This window comes from Perognathus longimembris, chromosome 2 (genome assembly GCF_023159225.1).
Source record: "Perognathus longimembris pacificus isolate PPM17 chromosome 2, ASM2315922v1, whole genome shotgun sequence".
Taxonomy (NCBI): domain Eukaryota; kingdom Metazoa; phylum Chordata; class Mammalia; order Rodentia; family Heteromyidae; genus Perognathus; species Perognathus longimembris.
Genome location: NC_063162.1, coordinates 150208332 through 150223751, shown reverse-complemented (window position 1 = coordinate 150223751; position 15420 = coordinate 150208332). Strand labels below are relative to the sequence as shown.

At 69.5% G+C, this 15420-nt stretch overlaps 1 protein-coding gene across 1 annotated transcript in view; it reads right to left on the bottom strand.

The window, feature by feature from the left end:
• The window catches only part of LOC125345703 (SCO-spondin-like), a 46734-nt gene that overhangs the window by 20163 nt on the left and 11151 nt on the right, over positions 1–15420 (bottom strand). The window contains 42 exon segments of the mRNA XM_048337745.1: positions 99–351; positions 1177–1341; positions 1551–1592; positions 1595–1659; positions 1661–1721; positions 2720–2774; positions 2777–2813; positions 2947–3072; positions 3157–3274; positions 3277–3285; positions 3378–3407; positions 3410–3500; positions 3609–3664; positions 3667–3777; positions 4029–4052; positions 4055–4135; positions 4138–4191; positions 4295–4427; positions 4430–4467; positions 6610–6772; positions 8105–8177; positions 8336–8477; positions 8562–8736; positions 9081–9208; positions 9305–9520; positions 9598–9678; positions 9763–9817; positions 9915–10068; positions 10220–10370; positions 10513–10695; positions 10766–10906; positions 11006–11161; positions 11247–11478; positions 11598–11689; positions 11814–12113; positions 12485–12706; positions 12897–13372; positions 13465–13558; positions 13668–13817; positions 13912–14021; positions 14117–14244; positions 14338–14534. Coding sequence (XP_048193702.1) covers positions 99–351; positions 1177–1341; positions 1551–1592; positions 1595–1659; positions 1661–1721; positions 2720–2774; positions 2777–2813; positions 2947–3072; positions 3157–3274; positions 3277–3285; positions 3378–3407; positions 3410–3500; positions 3609–3664; positions 3667–3777; positions 4029–4052; positions 4055–4135; positions 4138–4191; positions 4295–4427; positions 4430–4467; positions 6610–6772; positions 8105–8177; positions 8336–8477; positions 8562–8736; positions 9081–9208; positions 9305–9520; positions 9598–9678; positions 9763–9817; positions 9915–10068; positions 10220–10370; positions 10513–10695; positions 10766–10906; positions 11006–11161; positions 11247–11478; positions 11598–11689; positions 11814–12113; positions 12485–12706; positions 12897–13372; positions 13465–13558; positions 13668–13817; positions 13912–14021; positions 14117–14244; positions 14338–14534 — 5368 coding nt within the window.

The following is a 15420-nucleotide window of genomic DNA, read 5'->3' as shown; positions in this document are numbered from 1 at the left end:
GCGGGGGGAGGAGAGACCCGAGGGCTGCACTTCTCTGGAGCCTCTCTTCGAGTTCCAGCCCCTCAACTGCCCCTGGCTCCCCCTGCCCTTGGCCCTACCAGTTGTTGCAGGAGTCCAGCGGGGCCACGGCTCCCGGCGCGTACAGCTGCCCGCGCAGCTGGCAGGGGCACTGGCTACGGGGCAGGCAGCTAGCATTGTGCAGGAAGAGGCCAGGCGGGCAGCCGCAGCCGGGGGTGCAGGAGCCGGTGCATGCCACCCCGGGGTCCTGGGCCAGGCACAGCCCAGGGCACGGCCCCCCCTCCTGGTGACACTGCTCTGCGGAACGGAACACCATGTCTCCAGGGCACTGGGCTAGAGAGGAAGACACGGCCGGTCTGCCAGGGGCCAAGGGGACGGGAAGGGAAGGGAGGGGGACGGGAATCGGCGCTGAGCACCGGTGCCAGCCTGGTGGGCGGGACCGAGCTGAGGAAGCTCCGCCTTCCTTCCCTCCTGCCCACTCCCTCTAGTGCCTGGGTTGATACAAACTCTGTGTGTGTGTGTGGTGTGTGTGTGTGTGTTGCGCGCGTGACTGGAATTCGAATTCAGGGCCTCATGCTTGCTGGGCTGGTGCTCCTCCACTTGAGACATACCCCTAGTCTGTTTTTCTGGATTTTTTTTTTTAGGTTGGGTCTCACATGTCACAGTCCTCCTATCGAGACCCCTGGCACAGCTAGGATGACAGGCTCGCACCTAGTGTGTCTTGGCTGCGTTGAAGTCGTACTGACATTTTGCCTAGGGTTGGCCTTGAACCCTGATCCTCCCAATCTCAACCTTCAGAGTAGCTGGGAGTGGAAGCCTAAGCCAGTCCTGAGGGCGGAACGCTGGGACATGGGCGTCTGGCCCAGGAGGAGGGCTCAGAGGACCTGGGACATGGGCACTGGCTTCCCACGGCAAGGATGCCACCCTCCCAACTCTGCTTGGGAGAGAGCTCTGCTCAAGGCAGGCCAGTCCCTGGGCCAGGTGCCCGGGAAGGAGACTTGCCCCAGGAGAGGGCAACAGAGCCCCACTGGGTATCTGTCTCCAATGGGTAGGAGAGGGAGGGATCTGAGGGAGACACGGGAAACCCCATAGCTCAAGACGTCACCCCGTCGCGAAGCCAGAGGCCCGACGGAGGGCAGGGCGGGGGGAATCCGGCACCTGCGCAAGGCTGCGAATGGCAGTCTCGAGTCTGGCTGTGGGGTCCCGGACACGTGGAATTCCCAGAGGCAGAGCCGGAGCAGCGGCGACCCCGCGTCTGGACGCCTCCGTTGCAGGGAGCGGAGCAGGCGGACCAGGAAGCCCACTGCCCCCAGCCGCCGGGCGCTGGCGGAGGAGGGGCCGGGCCCCGAGGGGGAGGGAGGCGTCAGCAGGGCGGGCACCCCACCCACCCACTCCTCTAAACCCTGTTCCCCACCCGCTTGCTCCCCGGGGGGGGGGGGGGGGGAGCCGGGCCCGCCCCTCCTGCCGGGAACCCGCTCCGGGGCTCATTCTTAGCCTCCGCTCCTCCCCTGAACGGTGGGGGCTGCACCCACCTGGGCACGGAGGGGGGCTGCAGGGCTCCTCCTGGGTGGCTTCCCCGGGCAGGCGGTGTCCACGGAGCCAGGGCAGAGCCGGAGACGCTGCCGCCGGCCTGGGCTCCCCCGGGACCAGGCAGCTCTGGGAGCAGGAAGACCAAGACGTCCAGGGCGTCCAGCCCAGCACCTCTGCGGGGGACACACGCCAGGGCCCTGGCCAGGAGCCCCGGAAGGCCGGGGAGCCGGGGCAGGGCTGAGGAGCCCAGAGGCAAGGCAGGAGGGGGGGCCCGGGCACGGCACACTGACTGTGCTGAGGGCAGCCTCCGCCCTCCCCTCTCTAAGCTTGGTGTCCCCCCCACTCTTCAGCCCTATCCGAGGGTGGCCCAGCGCAGAACATCCCACAGAACCTGCCAAGATCCCTCCCCACGTCGCACAACTCGGCCAGCCAGCACCTGACACGCACGTCTACCCTCGCACCCTTCTAGATTGTTCCGTGTGGGCAGCATCCGTGTCCCCGTGAACACCAGCTACTAGATCACCAGCCTTCTGCAGAGAAGATCTGGTCCCTACACCCCAGCCTCCCGCTCTGTCTCCTCTGCATTCGGCCCTATTTATCTCGACTGTCGTGGGGCTCAGCCCGCTCCGTGAACCTCCCCAGGGGCAGGCAGGAGGCTGAGATCTGAGTTCAAAGCCAGCTTGGACAGGAAAGTCGATTAACCACTGGGAAACCGGAAGTGGCGCTGCGGCTCAAGGTGGGAGAGCCTTAGCCTTGAGCAAAAAAAGTGCAGGGACAGAGCCCAGCCCCCCCAATCCACCCCCAAAAAAGAAGAAGACTGTCTCGCTGGACACCAGTGGCTCACGCCTGTCATCCTAGCCAGTCAGGAGGCTGCGATATCAGCAGCATCACAGTTCAAAACCAGCCAGGTCAGAAAGCTCTGCGGGACTCTTAACCTCCAATTCACTCCCCAAAGGCCGGGAGTGGAGCCGCGGCGCAAGCGGGAAAGGCCGAGGGCTCAGGTTGTGAGTTCAAGCCCCAGTAGCGGCCAAGGTAAATACACACAAGAAGATGAAACAAAACACACCTGAGCCATTTCTCAGGCTTCACGACCACCCACCCTCAGTCTCGGGGGCCCTCCCACCCGGGGGCCCTCCCCACCCCCCCACCCCAACGCCCCCTCACACAGTACCTGCGTCGCACTCTGCGTAGCAGGCCTGTTGTTCCTGCCGGTCGCCCTCACAGGGGGGGCCCCCCCAAAGGCCGCGGGAGGGTTGGAGGGAGACCTGGGGAGAGAGAGAGAGGCAGCCCTGGGCCCTTGCTCCCCTCCCTCCTCCGACCTCCCTTCCGCCCTCCCACTCTGGGACGGGGGGGGGGGCCTTGGGATCCCCACTCCCCCCCCCCCCCCCAGCTCCTCACCTGAACCTGGTCTTCACTCCCGCGCCACAGGAGCGATCGCAGGGGGTCCAGGGAGACCAGGCCGACCAGCCGCAGGCCCGGGGGCAGCCCCCCGGCCGGCAGAGCAGCACCCCCTTCTCACACGTGCTGGGGGGGAGAAGGGGGGACCCTTAGATGCCGTGGGGGGGGGAGGCGCAGCCCACACCCTCGCTTCCCCAGCCGAGGCCTCACCACTGGCTGCAGTTGTCCAGGAGGAAGGCGGAGCCCGGGGGGCGCAGCTCCTCCCCCGCCAGGCAGGGGCAGGCGGAGGGGGGCAGGCAGCCCCCGTCCTGCAGGAGGAGCCCCGGGGGCAGCGGCAGCCTGGGGGCGACGCAGGCGAGCACTCAGGCCGGAGACAGCAGGGTGGAGGCCGGGGGCTGAGGGTGGGGGGGCGGGGCTGGGGGCACCCCCACCTTCCACACAATGTCCCCCGCAGGTCCTGTGGCCTCGGGGTCCAGGCAGGAGGGCGGGCAGGGGGGCACCAGCCCCTTGCGGCACAGCTCGGCCGTCACGCGCACGCGGCCCGGCCCGCAGTCCTGCGAGGGGGGGGGACGGACGCGGGTGGGCGTTCCGCACGGGCGGAGCGAGGCCCGGAGGCCTGCTCGCGGGGGGCCGGGGCCAGCGCCCCCTTACCTCCATCAGGCGGGCAGGGCCTGCAAGCCGCAGGGCGCCCTCTCTTGGGAGGCCCCGGGGCAGGGTCGCCGCCGTTCTTGGGCGGGGGGTCCACGCAGCTTCTCCGACGACGCTGGTGGCCACCCCCGCAGGAGACGCTGCAGGGGCCCCAGGCCCCCCAGTCGGCCCACGCCCCCGCCACTGGAGGGAACAGAGGGTCACCAGAAGCACCCCCGGAGACGACAGTGTTGAGAGGGGAGGGGGCGGAACCGGGGGGGGGGGGAGCTGGGTGGGGGGGACTGAGGAGTCAGGAGTCCCGCGATTTTCCCAGCCTGCCTGTCACGCGCAGGAGAGAGGACCGCCGGGGAAGCACCACCACGGGCTTGGAGGGGCCGGGGGAGGCGGGGGGCATCGCCCACACTGTCCCCCCCCCCCCGGGGCGCCGGGGCTACCTGGGCAGGCCTGCAGGAAGCAGGCTGGCTGCGGAGCCGCTCCCCCGGGCAGCCGCCCCCGGGCAGCGGAGGCCGCAGCAGCTCCCGACGTCCGACGGCGAGGCCAGGCCGCAGCTGCGGCTGCAGCCGCTCCAGCCAGACCAGGGCGCCAGCACGCAGTCCACTGCGGGGGGGGGGGGTGGGGGAGGTGGCGGGGCTCGGCGGGGGCCCCTCGGGGCTGCCCTCTCCCCCCCCCACCCGCCGCCCGGCCCGGCCGGTGTGCCTACCGCAGCCCGCCTCGTCCGAGCCGTTCCTGGCAGTCCTGACGCAGGTCGCAGCGCCGCGCGGCGGCAGGCACTCCCCGCTGCCGCAGCTCAGCTGGCTGGGTGAGCAGAGGGCTCTCGAGGACGACAGCCCGGGCCCAACGCTGTGGTGGGCACCGTGAAGGGCTCCGCACGCCCTGCCCACCGGCGCGGAAGAGGAGAAACCATGGAGATGACTTCCGGCTGGATGGTCAACTGAACCCCTTCCATCCGGGCCAGAGCTTGCCGACTAGAGTCCCCTTCCTCCCCCAGCCTCCCACGGCCCCCATCCCGGGCCAGCTTCCCCGCCCCCCGCGCGTGGATGAGGTCTACCGAGGGCCTCCGGACCTCCCGGGTCTCACACGATCTCCATACTTGTCTAGGCTTCCGGAGTTGGAGGGGTGGCTCAAGTGGCAGGTTACCAGCTTTGAGTGAAAGAGCTAAGCAGTGTGAGGCCCCGAGTTCAAGCCCCAGTCCTGGCTTTGAAAACCAAGATTCTTGGAGTGCCAAGAAAGGAGTCAGAGCATCTAGAACCCTAGAATCGAATTCCCTTGGTTTCCTTCTTCCAAATGGGTACTCCCTGGGGTGACCTTTCCTGCGATTGGTTAACATGGTTTCTCTTCAGATCAGAAGATCATGCTTTGATCGACTTTGGATGGATGGATGGATGGTTGGATGGATGGTTGGATGGATGGATGGATGGGTGGGTGGATGGATGGATGGGTGGGTGATGGATGGATGGATGGGTGGATGGATGGATGGGTAGGTGGATGGATGGATGGGTGGGTAGATGGATGGATGGATGGATGGATGGGTGGATGCATGGGTGGATGGATGGGTGGATGGGTGGATGGATGGATGGGTGGATGGGTGGATGGATGGATGGTTGGATGGATGGATGGATGGGTGGGTGGATGGATGGATGGATGGATGGGTGGGTGGGTGGATGGATGGATGGATGGATGGATGGGTGGATGGATGGATGGATGGATGGTTGGATGGATGGATGGATGGATGGGTGGGTGGGTGGATGGGTGGATGGATGGATGGATGGGTGATGGATGGATGGGTAGGTGGATGGATGGATGGATGGATAGATGGATGCATGGGTGGATGGATGGGTGGATGGGTGGATGGATGGGTGGGTGGATGGATGGACGGACGGATGGGTGGGTGGATGGATGGATGAGTGGATGGATGGATGGGTGGATGGGTGGATGGATGGATGGGTGGATGGATGGATGGATGGGTGGATGGGTGGATGGATGGATGGATGGATGGGTGGATGGATGGGTGGATGGGTGATGGATGGGTGGGTGGATGGATGGACGGACGGATGGGTGGGTGGATGGATGGATGGATGGGTGGATGGATGGATGGGTGGATGGGTGGATGGATGGATGGGTGGATGGGTAGTTGGATGGATGGATGGGTGGGTAGATGGATGGATGGGTGGATGGATGGATGGGTGGATGGGTGGATGGATGGGTGGGTGGATGGGTGGATGGATGGATGGGTGGTGGATGGATGGATGGATGGGTGGATGGGTGGATGGATGGGTGAGCGGGTAGATGGATGGATGGATGGATATATAGGTGGGTGGATGGATGGGTGGATGGATGGATGGGTGGATGGGTGGATGGATGGATGGATGGATGGGTGGATGGATGGGTGGATGGGTGGATGGATGGGTGGGTGGATGGGTGGATGGATGGATGGGTGGATGGATGGATGGATGGTGGGTGGATGGGTGGATGGATGGATGGGTGGTGGATGGATGGGTGGGTGGATGGATAGATGGATGGGTGGATGGGTGATGGATGGGTGGATGGGTGAGGTCAGCAAGTGGATGGATAGATATAGGTAGATAGATGATAGGTGGCAGGCAGGCAGACAGACAGCCATACAGAGTAGGTAAATGAATAGGTAGATTGATGGATGGGCTGAACAGATGGGTGGTGGATGAGTTGGTGTACATAGGTGGGTGGGTGGGTAGATGGACGGACAAGTGTGCGCGCGAGCTGACGGACAGGTGATGGGTGGATGGACGGACGGAACGTCTCGGAGGCTCGCTGACAGGTCGTACCACACATGCTAAGCTCCCCGGCCTCTCCCGTCACCCCCCTCTCCATCTCCTCGGAAAGCACTCCTGCTTGTCCGGGCACGTTCAGTTCCTCACACCCCTCGCCACCGTCCTCCCCCAGGTCCTTCTTTCCCCCGGGTCAGCAGCGAGGGCAGGGAGTCCCCAGCCCCGAGCCCCGCACGCCATCCACGGTGCGTGACGCGGGCCACCAGCTCACCGCAGTGCCGCCCGTCGGAGCCGTCGAGGCCGCCCTCCTTCGCGCCCAGACAGAGCACGGGCTTACCAGCAGCGGTTCCTCCTGGGTGCGGGGACAGCGAGGCTGCCATGCCGGGTGGCAGGTTCTCGGCCCCGGGAGGGTACGTGGGGGTCGGGGCTGTTGGCTGCCCAGGGTGAGGAGCCGGAGACGTTGAGGCAGGACTCACTGGACTCTTCCCTGGGGTGGAGGGGCGAGGGGGTGACTGCCCAGCAGGGGCGCCGTAGACTACACCCCGCCCCAGAGGACCTTCGGATCACCGGCAGGCGAAGAAGCACAAGAAGTGTTCAGGGAAAGCGGGGGAACGCAGTTCTGACAGGCGTGAGCCACCGGCACCCGGTTTCTATGACACTCTTATCTCCAACGGGCCACCCCAAAATCCAGAAGTGGAGCCGTGGCTCACGTGGTAGAGCGTTAGCCTTGAGTAGTGACCGGGCACTGAGTTCAAGCCCCAGGGCTGGCACGCACGTGTATCCACACACACACACACGCACACACGCACACACTCGGAGGAGAGGAATAATACTAAGGCCATTGAAACACAGAAATGAAAACAGCAAACACTGCCAGACATTCGCGGTGAGCCCCTTGCTAGGAATGTACAAAAAATAGCATCAACAATCGCAATAAATAAACAACCACCTACTAGAAGGGTGACTCGCGTGGCTGAGGGCCTAAGAAGCTTGAGCCCAAACCAAGCTAACAACAACAACAAAAACAACACCCCCCAAAATAAACAACGAATCGGGCGTTGAGCTTCCTGGCGGCTAGGGTGAAAAGGACGATGAAGACCCCTCTCCCGGCAGGGCGTGCATCTTCCTCGAGCCAGCCTTGGAATGAGAGGGGAATGTGTAACCCGAGTCTTGGTGTTGCGGACCTGCCCTTTTCTGGTTAGCTTACTGAATGACTTCCGTCAGAGCTCACGGGGACACAGGAGTTTGGGATGGGGGGGCACGGTTGGTGCACATACCTGTGGGAGGCATGGAGGCCCCCACTTGGAAGGACTGGGTTCGGTCTCTGCCAGATCCTGCAAGGAGAGAGGGCTCAGTCCTCAGCGCCCTGGGCAGCCCAGGCCCGGGGGTGGCTCTGCAGGAGCTCGGAGCCCTGTTCCACGGCCCCCCATCTTCCAGGAGCTCGGAGCCCTGTTCCCACAGCCCCCCATCTTCCAGGAGCTCGGAGCCCTGTTCCCACAGCCCCCCATCCTCCAGGAGCTCGGAGCCCTGTGCTTTTCTGCCCCCCGGGTCTGCCCCTTCAGCCCGCAGCCCTTCCCCTCACACCGCGAGGGCCTCCGGAAGGCTCCAGGTCGAGAGCCTGACAGAGGAGGAAATGGACATGGGAGCGGGAGGGAGACACGGGGGCAGGGGCAGGAGCAGCCCTAGTGAGGTAGTGAGGCCTAGGGCCCTGTCCTTTGTATGCCACTTGGTGGGGGCGGAGGGGGGGAAGGACTGTGACTTCTCACCTCCTTGGGTTGAGGAAAAAGCTGTCCAGGAGGGATGGAGGAGAGGGCTGTGGTCATGGCTGTGGAAGGAACTCTGGGAAAAACAAAACACCAAGGGGGAGTTAGGGGTTCTCTGAGGCACAGGGCCCGCTGGGGCTGGGCCTGGCTGTGTTTGCATGGGGGGGGAAGGGGTAGGGGGGGAGGCCCAGCCCCCAGGGCCCGGTGAGACCCGAGAGCGAGGCCGCGCCCTACCTGCCGGCGCTGGCCGTTGGCCGTGGCCCACAGCCCCGCGTGTCGGAGCCGTCCGGGCAGCCCACCACGCCGTCGCACCGGCTGCCCGTCCCGCCACACCCGCCGCTGGCGCACAGGGGCCCGGCGTCCGGACACGGAGGCGCTGGAGGGGAGACGACGGGGGTGGGGGGGCACTGAGCGCCTGCGGCCCCCCCCCCGCCCGCCCGCCCGCTCCTCGAGCCCCTACCTGGCTCGCAGCCCAGGAGCTCCACCCGCGGGAGGGGGCCGCGCTGGGTGTCCCCGGGCTGGGCGGCCCGTGGCCACGCCCGGACGAACCGCACCTGCACCATCCGGCCAAACAGCCACGCCCCGGACGCCCCGGACGCCCCGGACGCCCCGTCCCCCCGGCGCCCCGGGAGAGCCTGCGGGGGGGGGAGGGGGGCTGCCCACGCCGTCCTGGCCCTACAGGACCCGGTTCCCGCGTGGGCCCTGTCGTGGCCCTGGGTCCCCCGAGGCCCTCTGTGGACGTGGGGTCTCCCACCCCCCTCTCCTTCCCGGGGTGCCGTCGTGCCCCCAATACCCGAGCCCACTGGGTGTTTTTCCCCTGCGTCCGCCTGCCAGGGTGGCGCCCGCCGCTTACGGGGCGCTCCGTCGGCAGCGGAGGCGGGGGGCCGTCCCCCTGGGGAGGCTCCGGGGCCCTTGGGGACGGACCGTGGGATCCACGGAGGGGCCACGGGGTGGTGGGGGGGGCTGGGGCATGTGATACCGTGGGTGAGGGCGCGAGGCCGGGCAGGAGGTCGCGGTAGTTGTGCCAGTGTCGCCCATCGCTGCTGAACTGGAGCGCGAGGCCGGCGGGGTGGGGGTGGGGGGAGCCCGCCCCCTGCACCGTGAGGCCTGGGGGGGGAGGGGGGAGCGGCACAGCGAGAGGGGTCAGCGGGGGAGGGGCCCCTCCGCCCCCCCGGCTCCCCTCTTCCTCGCCCGCTCGCTCACCCGTCAGGTTCCGGGGCCTCCGGAGGTCCAGCTGCAGGTAGCGCGGCGGGGGGGGCCCCTTCATGGGGGTGCCCGTGGGGTGGCCGAGGGGGGCCCCTCCGTGGGGGCGCCCGGGGGGGCGGCCGAGGGGGGCAGCCAGGCCAGGCCCAGGGGCGAATAGCAGGGATCTGGATAGAGACGAGACCGGGCGGGGCTGGAACAGGGCACGGACCTGGGCTGGAGCCGGAAGGGCAGGCGTGGGGGGGACGCGGACCGCCCCTCGGCGGCTCCCCCCTCCACGGCCCGTGCCTTACCTCCCGGCGGAGGCAGTGCGTAGGTAGCCAGAGGGGCTTGGATCTGCGAGCCGGGGGCGGCAGCCAGGGCCGGAGGGGTCACTGCGGGACACAGTTTGGGGAGACCAGGGGTCAGGAGGAAGAGAGCGAGGGCGGGACCCCTCCGCCCCCCCCCCCAGGACTCACCAGACGGGGCACAGTAGCAACACGATTCTCCCGTCCCCTCCACCAGGCTCCAGCCCTGTGGGGGGGGCGGTGGGGGGGAACAGAAGTCAGGACGCGTGGCCACTTGTGACCCGCCCCACACTCCCCCCCTCCCAGTCCCAGACCCCCCTCACCTGGGGGCAGCTGCTCAGGGGGCAGTAGGGGGAGCAGCTGGCGGTGCCGTCGTGCAGACACTGGCAGGCGTGGCAGGGGCCCTCGGGCCAGCGCTCCCCCGCGCGGTACGCCAGGCCCCGCCGCGCGCAGCCCGGGCACGGCTCCGTCTGGCACCTAGACGGCAGGGAAGGGAGGGCCGAGGGCGTTTCTGGGGTCTTTGGGGCTTTCGGCGAGAAGGCTGGGGGGGGGGGTCCTGACTGGATGGTGTGGGCGCCTGATCGCCCCACCCAGCCCCGCCCAGGCCCGGGGTCCCCCCGGCAGCTACCTGCGGGCTTTGCGCTGGATGCCCCGGCACTGCCGGCCTCGGGCGGAGGGGCGCGGGTTGGTGGGGCTCCGGAAGGACCAGCGGACGCTCTGGCTGCCGCAGGGGCCCAGGCACTCGGCCCAGGGAGACCAGGAGGACCAGCCGCAGTCCACTGAGAGAGAGAGAGAGAGACGGAGAGGGGGCCGGAGCCGGGGCTTGGGGCGGGGGAGGGCGGCCGGCGGGGGGGGGGCTGGGGGAAGGCCGGGGCTCCTGGGGGAGGGGCCGGGAAGGGGGGGGGAGGGGGGAGGGCGCACCTGCACAGTCAGGGCTGGGCCGGCAGCGTCGTGGCTGCCCGTTCTGGCAGACGCAGAGCCGGCAGTCCAACGCGATCGGCTGGCCGGGCCAGTAGCGGGCCCCCTCCACCAGGCAGGGGCACTCGTGGGGGCGCACGCAGCGCCCGTCACCGCCCAGCACGCGCCCTTCCGGGCACCAGCAGCCTAGGAGAGACCCCAAGGGGAGTCCTCCCTGCGGGGCTCCCCGGCACCTGCGCCCGGAGCCCCCCCTCACCTGGGCTGCTGCAGGGCCCGTCCGGGGGGCACGGGGCCTGGCCAGAGACGTCGTCGCAGGTCAAAGGGCAAGGGGCACAGGGCCGGAGCACCAGCTCCCCAGAGCAGGTGGCGTTAGGACAGCCCTCGGGGGTGCAGGGCTCTGAGGGGCAGGCGGGGGCCGAGGTCAGAGGTCAGGAAGGGGGAGGGCGGCGGCAGGCCCCCTCCGCCGCCCCTGGCGGGCCCCCCCTCCCCCGCTCACTGGTCTGGCGGGAGCTGCGGTCGCCCCCGGGCAGCAGGTGGCAGGCGCGGCCCCCGTTCTGGGGGGGCCGGCACCGGCGGTGCCGCGTCACGGTGCCCCCACACCGCGCCGCCGAGCACGGAGACCAGGGAGACCAGGGGCTCCACTCGCCGTCCACTGCCGGGGCAGGAGGGGCCGTCAGCAGGGCCGGCGGCCCCCCCCCCTTCCCCCCCTCCCTCCCTCCCTCCCCTCGGCCCCTCACCCGGGCAGGCCTCGGTGAAGCAGGCCCGAGCCTGGCGCGCGGGGCCCCGGCAGCGCTGCAGAGCCGAGACGCGGGACGGGGCGCACGGGCGGCTCCGGGCCTGGGCCCCCGGCCCGCAGGTGCGGCTACAGGGACCCCAGGGGCTCCAGGAGCCCCAGGCCCCGCAGCCCCGCTCCTCCGGGGAGGGCCCGGCCTCTCCGGCCCGCGCACAGTCGGGGTGCCCGTCGCACACCTGCGGGGGACGGGGGCACCGGCTCGGCTCCTCCCGCCTCCTGGGGGTGGGGGGGGCGCACAGTGGCTCCGCCCGCCCCAGCCCGGCCGCCCGCCGCCCACCCCCCCCCCCGCCCTCACCAGCTGGAAGCCGATGCAGGTGCCGTCCGGGCACGCGTACTCCGGACACGGTGTCCCCGTCTCGTCGGGGCCTCGGGGGGCGGGAAGCCCCGCTGGGAAAGGAGGAGGGCAGAGCCGGTTCGCCAGGACGGAGAGCTACCCCCTCGCCCCCGCCGACGGCTGCCCCCCCCCCACTCCCACCCGGGGTGAGGACCGGGGCGGGGGCGCGGGGCTCACCGCAGGCCTCCGGGTCCTCGTCCCAGCCGTCGGGGCACTGCGCCAGGCCGTCGCGCAGCTGGGCCGGGGCCATGCAGCGGGGGCCGCGGGCGCAGGGCACGAGGGGCGGGGCGCAGGGCACGAGGGGCGGGGCGCAGGGCACGAGGGGCGGGGCGCAGGGCACGAGGGGCGGGGCGCAGGGCCCGCCGCAGCCCCGCTCGTCGCTGCCGTCCTCGCAGTCGTCCTCCCCGTCGCACCGCCAGCCCCGCGGGGCGCACTCGCCGCTGCCGCACCGGAACTCCGAGGGGCCGCAGGGGGGCGCTGCGAGGAGGGGGGGGACCCCGCTGGGTCTTGGCTGGGAGGCCCCCCTCCCCCCGCCCCAGGAGAGCCCAGCCTCCCGGAGCTCGAGTCCTCTGGACGTGGGCTGTCGGGGTTTGAACTCAGGGCCTGGGCACCGGCCCAAAGCCTTTCCTTTTTTTTAATTTTTTTCTTCTTGCCCGTTGTGGGATTTGAACCCGCGTCTGAGCTGCGACCCTGAGCGTCGTGCTCGAGGCGAGCGCCCTGCCGCCGGTGGCTTTCTGTGAGTAGTTTGTTGGAGAGGAGTTTCCCGCCCAGGCCGGCTTCAAACCACAACCTTCAGATCCCCGCCTCCTGGGGGGCCCCCCTCGCCCCATCTCCTCCGGGAGACTCACCCGAGCCGGCGCTGCCCGAGGGACCGGGTGTGCCCTCCAGAGACCCGGCGGGGGGCCCGGGCACGGTGTCCGCGGGAGGCGCGGGCAGGGAGGGCGGGCGGCAGTGCCCAGGCCCCTCATCCGCTCCATCCGGGCAGTCCCAAACTCCGTCGCACAACTGGGGGGCCCCCACGCAGCGGCCGTCCACGCAGGACGCCCGCCCGGGGCCGCAGTCCACCGGCCCTGCAGCCGGACAGGGGGGCTGGGTCCCAGGAGACTCCCCCCCCCCCCCCCGTTCTCGCGGGTTAGGGTGCAGGTGCCCGCTTGCCCCAGGAGGAGGAGGAGGAGGAGGAGGGGGGAGGTAGGGGTCCCGGGGAGCTGGGCCTGGCGGGGAGGGCGCCCCGGGGGCTGGCGGGGGGTCGGGGCGGCTCACCCCGGCAGGACTCCTCGTCCGCGGCGTCGGGGCAGTCCGGGTGGCCGTCGCACAGCAGCGGGAGGGGCAGGCAGCGGCCGTCGGAGCACGACACCCGTCCCTCCCCGCAGCCCGGCGCGGCGCAGCCTGGAGGGGGACGGGCGGCTGCACGGGGCTCCCGGGAGCCCTGGAGAACCGGGGACCCCCCCTCCCTCCCCTCCCCGAGCCCGCCCCCCCGCCCCCCGCCACCACGGAGGGCCCCCCGGGAACGGCGCTCACCCTCCTCGTCCGAGCCGTCGCCGCAGTCGTCCTGGTTGTCGCAGAGCCACTGTCGGGGTACGCAGCGCCCGCTCTCCCGGCAGGGGGCCTCTTCCTCCGCGCAGCCGGGCCCGGCCGGCTCCCCGCAGGGGGCGTCCCCGTCCTCCTCCCCGTCCTCCTCCCCGTCCTCCTCCTCCTCCTCCTCCTCCTCGCAGCGCCACCGGCTCTCCCGACACGTGCTGAGCGAGCGCAGTGCGGGGGGGGGGGGGTCAGCCGCCGGCGGGGGGGGGAGGGGGGCCCCGCCAGCCGCCCCCCGAACGCCCCCGCTCACCAGCGCCCGCAGGCCCCGCGCAGCACGGTGCCCGGCGGGAAGAAGCGGCCCCCCCTCTCGCAGGGGCAGGCGGCGGGCTCCACGCAGACGCCCCCTGAGGGCACAGCACAGAGCCGGGCGGGCGGGCGGGCGGTGACCCCCCCACCCCCCCGCGGCGGCGACCCCGGCCCTCCGCCCCCCCCACCCCCACCCCCAGCGCCTACCGTGCAGCAGGGTCCCCTCGGGACAGAAGCAGCCCTCCACGCAGGCCGCGGGACGGCAGGGCCACCCGGGCTCCGGGCGGGGGTCGCCGCAGGTCGGGGGGCAGGGGGGGCCGCAGGCCTCGTACACCTGCCCCCCTTCACACTGCAGGGCTGAGCGGAGACACGGAGCCTTGGCTCGGGGCGGCTCCCCCCCCCCCCCGGGGATTCCCCCCCCCCCGGGGCGCCCCCAGGGGGCGGCACTCACGGCAGAGCTCCTGGCCGCGCCAGCGCACGCGGTGCCCGCGGCGGGAGCAGGCGTCCGCGTAGGCGGCGATGGCCGAGCACAGGCACTCGCAGTCGCCGCCGCCGTCGCAGCTGCGGGGGGTGGGAGCGTGAGCCGGGGCGGGGGGGGGCCCCCTCCTTCCCACCCCCCCGGCCCCGGCCCTCGGGGGAGGGGCGGCCCTCCTCACCCGCAGGCGTCGTACACACACCACTCGTAGTACTGCTGCGGGGGCACCTCCGCGTGACACGGGGCGAAGAGGGGGTGCAGCAGCACCCCGCAGCGGGCCCGGGCCCAGGGCGCCCGCTGGCCGTTCACCTGCCGCGGGAGGCACGTCCTGGACCACCCCCTCCCTCCACGCGCGCACCCCCCTCCCGCCCTCCGCCCCGGCCCCCCTCCGCCCGCGCTCACCACGCAGGGGTGCGGGGGGTCCCCCGGCTCGGGGCACAGGGGGTTGAGGCGCCAGGAGTGGGCGGCCAGCTCCGCCGTGGGCTCCAGGACGCCCTGGCGGCTCCGCAGGTCGTTGCCGGCGTCGCCGTCGAAGTCTCCACACAGCCCGGCCACGCGGCCACGGAAGTCGGGGGACAGGCGTATCAGCACCCGGGTGCCTGGTGGGCATCGTGAGAAAACGTACCCCGCGGGCGGTCCGTCGGGGTCCGGGGAGACCCAGGGGCATAGCGCCATCCTCTGCAGACGCCCCCACCCAACGGGGGGGGCGGCTCCTTTGGGAAGGGGGTAACTGACGGAACGCATGAAGAGACCAGCGAATGGGGCGTCCGCTCGGAGCCCGCTTCCCTAAGGAAACTTCCGTGGGAGCTGAACGTCTAATCCTAGCTACTCAGGAGCCGGAACGCTCAGGATCAGGGTTCAAAGCCAGCCCGGGCAGGAAAGTCCAGGAGACTCTTACCTCCAATAACCAGCAAAAGGCTGGCAGTGGAGGTGTGGCTCAAGTAGTCTCGAGCAAACCAGCCTTGAGCAAAGAAAGCTAAGGGACAGTATCCAGGCCCTGAGTTCAAACCCCACGACTGGCACTACACAAACAAACAATCTGCTTTCAGGGAGCTGGAAATCTTCCGTCAGGCCAGATTCTGGCTGGGAAACAACTATGAGAATGGCGCACGCACACACACACACACACACACACGCGCGCACGCATACCACACCACACACATACCACACACCACACACACGCACCATATACCACGCACACACACCACACGCTCATATCACACACCACACACACCACATATAGAACACACTTATACCACATACACACGCCATACACACACCACACAGTACATACACACCACACACATGCTCATGACACACCACACACAAAGAACACACTTATACCACATACCACATACACACACCATACACACACCACACACATGCTCATGACACACTACACACACATAGAACACACTTATACCACATACCACATACACACACCACACAGTACATACACACCACACACACGCCACACATACCACA